Source organism: Schistosoma mansoni, chromosome W (assembly GCF_000237925.1).
Source record: "Schistosoma mansoni strain Puerto Rico chromosome W, complete genome".
Taxonomy (NCBI): Eukaryota; Metazoa; Platyhelminthes; class Trematoda; order Strigeidida; family Schistosomatidae; genus Schistosoma; species Schistosoma mansoni.
Window position 1 is genome coordinate 55,745,624 of NC_031502.1, and position 8,274 is coordinate 55,753,897.

The 8,274-nt window shown below is 35.3% G+C and overlaps 1 protein-coding gene across 1 annotated transcript in view; it reads right to left on the reverse strand.

Annotated features, from left to right (window-relative positions):
• Positions 1-4,438: 4,438 nt before the first annotated feature.
• The window catches only part of Smp_162970 (putative kalirin), a gene marked incomplete at its 5' end in the record, with an annotated part of 48,799 nt that continues 44,963 nt past the window's right edge, over positions 4,439-8,274 (reverse strand). Inside the window, 2 exons of the mRNA XM_018790224.1 lie at positions 4,439-4,720; positions 6,307-6,670. Of these exons, the coding sequence (XP_018655589.1) occupies positions 4,506-4,720; positions 6,307-6,670 (579 nt within the window). The 3' untranslated portion in view covers positions 4,439-4,505. The remainder of the gene's footprint in view (positions 4,721-6,306; positions 6,671-8,274) is intronic.

Genomic DNA, 8,274 nt, shown 5'->3' on the forward strand with positions numbered 1-8,274 from the left:
GAAATTGATCAGTCTCCTGTTGGCATATGTGTGTCCTGCCTCGATATCGCTTGAAGTCACAAGCCATATAAGCAAAGATGGATAGTGGCTAGAAGTAGAATCAAAGACGCGCGTTTCGTCCTATTTGATTAATTTCATATTTAATTACAACAGAAATCATATTTAAAGCATATCATATAACCTCTAATTACATTACCGAATTCTCTAATTCACTTAACTTTGTGCTACACTGAAAATTTAGAATACCTTGGCAAGATCAATTGATGCAATAAGATTTTATTACCAAGTTATCAAAAAGTTACAGCATACAAGTATACTATCTATCTAACCTAATCTATTGCTAGTCAGTTTTATTCTTTTCACATTTCTGGTTAGCGTTCTTTTAGCGAGTTGGATTTCTACGGGATGGGGTCGCTAAACCCATGCCCAACCCTCCTCTTTTATCTGAGCTTGGGGCCAGCAGTAGCCCCGGGGGGCTACATGATTCTTGTCACATATTATATTTTATATAAAAAAAGCTGTAGTCTGCAATGAATGAAATATATAAGGATCAAAGTGAAATCGAAGAAAAGCTTACATGCAACTAAAGAGTAACTGATTGATGAATAATTTGTATTTAATGAATATTATCATGCACAGTAAATGTTATATTGTAAATACGAACATCTTCGCATTGTATACATATCAAATAAAAGGATTTGTGAATGACACTTACTTTAAAAAAAATGAATAAATAGTTAGAATTCCCATATTTTAAGCTTAAAGAGAACTAATCTTATTATTCGGAGTACCGAAAGTTTACATTTTCCTTCAATCTATACAATCACACCGACTGAAAGTAGCAATCAATAGACTAAACTATTCTAAACAGAATATCAACAAACGACACTGACACAAATTTTATTATGGTTAAGAAAAAGCTTCGTTTCTCTTAACAATAACAATTTGCAAATATCTCAACATTATGATTCAAGATGTATCTGTTCAGTCAGTCACAACGTAGAACTTCGTACATCAGTTTGAGTTGCCTACCACATCATTTATTTTATTTAAACACATAAATATTGGTACAAGGAAGCACTAGATAAATATGCGCCGCACAAATCTCATTCGATTTGTGTGAGGGCTGTGATACTGCACAGGTGCCCAAACAGAAGCAGGTGGTTTTCTTAGTGGGCCATACCCGGAGCCATTGTCCTAAACGTCTGATACACAAGGAAGTGGAGCATCGTAAGGAGATGCAGTTCCATGGTAGCCGGTGATCAACGATTGGTTCATACGCCATTAGTTCCATCAGGATCCTGGAGCCCACGTGCACCATTGGTTTGGAATCAGGGTTTTCCAACTCCCCTAGGTGGACCCTCCGTGTCCACCAACCCGGTTAAATCGCCGGATATTCGCTTTTCGTCCTCTCACTTTCGTGAACAACCCCCCCCGCCACGAGAAGGCAGAGGCTATATATTCGCGTGGCCATATGGGAGCATTTCGAGAGGGAGAGCGGACTCTCCTCACGCTCGGCTGTACCAGAGCATTTGGGAGCCATACCACATCGACTCAGAGATGTTGTTGTCGATTCAAATCCCATAGTGATAGAAGTAGTAAGAGTATAAGCAGTAATCGGAAAGATTATGGCTTGAAGATGTTATTCAAGGAGTATAATCCAGTGAAATCAATTTGGAAAAAGAGAGATGTATCTGTTAATTAAAGTTCAGTAATTATATAAATTCCTACCATAATTCTAGAAAATAGGACATTGAAAATCTACCTAACGAAATGCCCTGAAACGGCTGAGAGTCCGCTCTCCCTCTCCAAATGCACTCACATGGATACGCGTATATAGCCTATGTCAGGGAAGTCCTACTCATAGCCTTCTCAAAGCGGTGTTGCCCTCAAAATTGAGGGGACGAAAACCGAATGTCCAGGACCTTAATCAGGTTTGTGCATATGGAGGATCCACTTAACGTAGTTGGAAAACCCTGATTCCAAACCAATGATGCACATGGACTCCAGTATCCTGAGGGAACAAATGGCGTACGAATCAATCGTTCGTCAACGGCTACCATAGGACAGCATTTCCTCACGATACTCTACTGCCTTGAGGATCAGACATTTAGGTCAAAGGCTTCGGGTGTGGTCCCCTAAGAAAACCACTGTTTCAAATTGGGCACCAGGGCAGTATCACAGCCCTCACAGAAATATCATTTGATTTGTATGTATCTGTGCGCCTTTGCACCAATATTTATGTGTTTAAATAAATAAATAAATACCTAACGAAATAAATCTTATCAGAGCATATCTAAGCTAACGAATTCAACACTAAGATAATAAACAATCATCCAAATGTGTTGATTATCTAACATATTGATTCTTCTTATTTATCATATTTATGATCTATGAACAAATTAAATGTTTCATTTTAAATAGTTTCCAAGTTAAATAATTTGCATTAAATACATGGATACCTTTTTTTCTTTTCTCTCCCTGAAATGATACAAAAATTTTCATGACATGAAATAAAAAATTGTAAAACGATTTAATCAGTAAAACAAAGAACAAACAAACAAAATTTATTTATAATAAAAACTTTATTATGATTATTATTATTATGAAAAATTGATGTATCGTTTACAATAAACTGAAAAAAACAGAAGAAGAAAGCAGAGAAACGAAACGAAACAAACAAATCAAAAGAACAACAAAGTCAATTTAAACAAATAATCCCACCACTGAAAAATTCAATACAAGAAAACGTAATGGAAGAAATAGGTACCTAATCAATATTTTTAAGAAAATAAAAAGATACTGTGAACTAATTAAGATGAATAGAAAACTGAACGGAAAAAAGGAAACTAATAAACTGAAATGCATAAATCATGTCATACTTGGTGATATCGTCCATCATTTAAACTAATCAGCACATACATGTTAAAAAGGAAACAGTAATTCAAGAGAATTAAAGGTAAATATGATGGGTAAACTGGTTAATTTTACAAAGAAAATCAACAGAACAGAACCCAAGTATACTTTTTTTCCGTAATGCTATAGGTTACTACTATATTAATTATATCAGTAGTATAAAAATTAATAAAGAAATATTGTAACGAAATAAATGTTTACATTTTGGTTTGTATATATATACATAAATGAAATCAAGCTAACCTAGTAATTTATTGCTTACAATCTATTGAATATTACCGATGGAAAATCACAGTTTACTAATAATTGTCAACATTATTATCATTATCAATTTTCCAAACGCTGATATTAACTACCTTCGTTTTCTCCTATATAATTGGGTTATTCCACAATAATAGAATGACTTGTTACTAACTAGTCACCAAAAAAAGAAGCAACATATCATAATATGGTAACTAACTAAAAATGAAAAATTTAAAGGTGAATAATAACCGATCACATATTCATTGAAACTTTCCAAAAAAAACAAATAAAATTACCACAGAACTGATGATCATGATAATAATAGAGAATAAAGAATTTACATTTATAAATGTAGATAACAGTACCTATCCTATCTTATCACCCAGTTGTATGATAACAACAACATACACACAAACAAACAACGAGGTAGTCATACAATATCGTTTTATATACAAGGTGATATATTCATAAGTCCAGCCAGTCAAGCCAGACAACAATGACGATAAAATAAGCGATGAAAATTAAAAATGTAAAGAGGAATCCAACGAAATAATAAAAAAAACAGAACAGAAAAAGTATTTATAATAGTTGCTATAATCATACCATGGCTATAATCATACCATGAATATTGATACTAATTGAAATGCATATGAATTTGGAGACGACAACTGTGAGGTACATATATATATATATATATATATATATATATATATATATATATATTCGTAACTGTCAAATATATATATATGAATTTTTAAAAGAAGAAAACTACTACTATTGTTAACACAGTTACTGATATACAGAAATATGAACAATAGTGTTGAGTATTTATGCGTAGAGATAGGCGACAATTTTATCCTCTTCTTTTAAACGAACTGTTACCTTTTAATTTGTTGAGTCATTGTATGGTATATAACAACATATACACACAAAACATATTATTGATAGAGGGAAAAAAAAATGGAGGGGGATAGTTTTTGTGGGATATTTCACTCGTACTACTACTAGTAGTAGTACGAGTATTAGTGATATAGTAGGGTTTTATAGAAAAAAAAAAGAAAGCTAACATCAAGAAGGATAAATGTCATAAGTTTAATGACTAACTCTGTCATTCTCTTCGTGTGAATATATGAATTGAAATGTATAGGTAGTTATTCAGTGGCATAAATCATTTATCACTACGAAAGGTAATTCATAGCATTTCAACAAGACAACAAAACATACATAAATGAATAATAAATGAGACACAGAATATAGAAAAAGAGAGTGGGGGGTGAGGTTGGGAGATATATTTATACAGACAGAAGAAAACGGAAGACTTATGACTTTGGAGAAAAAAAATTACATCATACAATATGTGAATTTGTGGATTGTAACAATGTGCTTGATTGTTGTAACGATGATGTGGAACATGTAGGCAGCATTGATTGATTCATTGTTAAATTGCCAATACCAGAAGATAATTGATCTACTGATACATTAGCATGATAACGTGTTGAATTCTTGAGTGAATCTTGATTAACAATTTTATATCGACCTGATTTAGGCAGTTCTAGAGAACCTGAAAGGGAAAGTATATAAAATATCGATTATGTTTCGTGAATTAGTTTATTTAGGATGATAACTTTAGTGGAGTTTTATCTTCAACCAATGAATATCAAAACAGATGTCTAGCAAATACAGACAGTGATCCTAGTTGTTGTAACACAGTTAGTGTGACAAGAGAAAGTTAGCAGGACGAATCGAAAACGAATTGAAACAAGAAAAACATTAGTAACAATAAGGATGAGATTCCAAAAAAAAAAGAATAGAAAAGTAAGTATGTGTTACGTCCTTGATCTGTATACCCACTTTCGTGCCGAGGATAACTTATCTAATGTAGATTAAGACCTTGACGCGATAGGCTGACTGTCTTAACCTTGAGGCTAGTATGCGTGAGTTCGAAGTGGGGGTAGAGAGACGAAAACTATTCTATCCCTGATTGGCTGGCGAGCACACGCGAGAGAGAAGACAAGGCAACTGGAACCCTACTCGCTTTATTCCAAAATCCGATATGGTACCCGAATTGAATAAATACATCACTAACCTGACCACAACGTACAATAACTAGGAAAATACAATTATGTCCAAAGCTGAGGGATTAGAGTAGAAAATAGAGTACAGAAGGTCTAAATTACAACAGCTTTGGAACAGAAAACTCTATGGCAGTAAATCACACATCAAATGAAAACTTATGATCTGTAGAATAGACTGAGGACTAAAGTAAATGTTACAGTTTTACAAGCTTTGAATTAAATAAAATAACGCCCCCAAAAACAGTTTCCGTAGTTTGTTAAGGCTTCTTGTTTCGCTGTTCACATCAGTATGAAAGAACACTAAGAATTCAAGATTTAGAAAAAGATGACCGATTGTGCACCACTTATAACTTTTGTGAACACTAAAAACAACAATGCCATTCAGAACTAAATTGGAACACATTCAAGTTGATAACTTATATCAAATATATCTTGCATAGATAACTACTAGTGAGATAATCTTTTTTTAATTACAGATCCAATAGTATATACTACTTACAAATCCTTTGAAAGTTATTATTTATTTATTTATTTAAACACATACATAATGGTACAAAAGGGCACCAGATATATATGCGCCACACAAAATAATGAAAGTAGGAAGAGAAGGGATGAAAAGATAAGGCGGACTTAAGTGTTTAACCAAAAGACTCTTTCAGTTAAGAAAGTTAGAACCACTTTCTTCATAAGAAGAAAGTAAAAGAAGGTTACAGCAGGATCGCCTCTGGCTTCGATTCTGAGCCATATCTGATAACGTCTCTAGCCACTGTGTTGCACCATCTCTCGGACACCAGCCAGGGAGTCGTGAAGGAGGGTTGGGCATTGGGTTAGCGACCCCATCCCGTAGAAAACCAACTCGCTAAAAAAAACGCTAACCAAAAAGCCAATGATATCGTTAGGAATATTTACTATATAGATCAATAGGTTGCTTATTTCGATCTCCGATTTAATGAAGTTATTTCAAAAGTATGTGTCCAACGTCATACTACTACAACCACTACTACTGGAAAAATGATAATGTATTATGATGAAATAATGACAAAGTTATATCTATCTAAAGTAAACAACAAACCTGTGTCAAATAACACACCACTAGGATAAAGTGTTGCTCCAGGTAATTTGATTTGACCTGTTGTTGTTGTTGTTGTTGTAGAACATCCGCTATTAAGGTCACCAGAACCAAAAGATACATTATTCATAAGATATGCTTGAGATAAACGTCTAGCTTCTAATATCATCGATGTTAGTTCACTTAACCAACGAATACGAGAATCTGGAGATTTTGGCGCTATAATATAACATAAATGTGATTGAGGCGGTGATGCAGCAGCAACTGACGATTCAAATGGAGAACCTAAATAGCGTGTTCTTTCTGATAGACAGAACCATAACAATTGATCACCAGTAGGACGTGAACCACCAACTCCAACGTCCTCCTAAAATACAAAAGGGAAGATGATAGTGGTAGTGGTAAATGAAAAATTGGAGAACTTCAAGTGTTTATCAAACAAATTTCCAGCATAACGCATCTTTAAAAAAAAACAATCAATGTGAAGTGGGGAATTGTGAATGGTAATTTATAAATAAGCAATGTCATTAGTTTAAAAACAATCACATTTCTGTTGTAATAGACAGAGCAAGAGCGATTTTTGTGAATGAAGCTTGTAAACTGATGATAATGTAACATAACATATTGAAACTTCATTAAAACGACGTCGATAATAAAATTGACCACAAAACATACGTAACCTGTTATACCCGGACGAAGAATAAGTGAACAGTAACCGCCAGTATCTATTTATGGACTTCCGATCGTTGCTGCTACTTTGACGTGATGGTCGTGCTTGAAAATCATGATGAACCAATCGAACTATACTGGCTGGAACAATCGTTCCTCAAGGACCCACCACGCAAGACAGGTCGGTTGAAGGGCGGTAGGACCAAACGTAGCAAACCCAAGGTCCGATGGCGAAGTCGTAATGCCGACTATACAGAGGTGTGACGGCAGTAAGGTGTTTCCTTCAGACAACCAGCATAACAGTGATGCTGCCTTCCCACAAAGGTAGGGTACGGTTAGAAAAGATCGACTCTAAAAATGCATACGTCGCCTTATCCCACGGACATCCGTCTCAGGCGGCAAGGTCCTTTGAAGTACGGAGCTAACACAAAAATTTCCCACAAAAAGGTTGTGTGTGACCGACCTCAAGCAGTTGTTCCTTCAGCACTGCGGCCACGCTCTTGGGTCACTAAGACCAATTCTAATCTAATTTCCTTTTCAGATATGTCACGAAGAACCCTTCAACGGTATGGGAAACTTGGAAGTGATAACCGCCCTCATACCCCTAACAGCACTCAAGATCACTTATATTCATAACTAATCTCCGTCTTTTACTCCTATTATTCCTCCTACATCGACTTTTAACTCTTAACTTCATCCTTCAACTTCCCCATCAAGTGTCACCATGGCCAACGATTCTAGTGCGCAAAACACTGGCCCGGGTCTACTAAAACCTCGCTCCAAACTACACATTGAAGCCTTCAACGAACGCACCCTGTGTCAAATCGGCCAACAGGCCTCCTTGCCTAAAACATTTAGATGGGTATTTTAGTATTCCGGCTCAGCGAACAGATAATGGTGATCGTCTGTTGCAACTATGCTCAGACAATCGTTTATTTTTAGCAAACACTAATTTTAAGCATAAGGAGAGACATCGTCTAACATGGCGACCACCTGCACCAAACCAACGATGGACTCAAATAGACCATATTGCCATCAGTCATCGTTAGAGAGGCTCGATAGTAGATTGTCGCTCCAACTGGAATACATATTTAGACTCTGATCACGCTTGAATACGAGCACGTATTTGCTTGTGCCTCACTGGACGCAAAAAACCACACTAAGAAGACCCGTTAGAATTGATCTGAGGGACTAGAAAGACAAAAGTAGATTCCATTCCATTCTGAATAAACAGACCAATAATTATAGATAAATTATATATTTTGTAAATACCCCCACCAAGGACAAAAAACACAATATTAC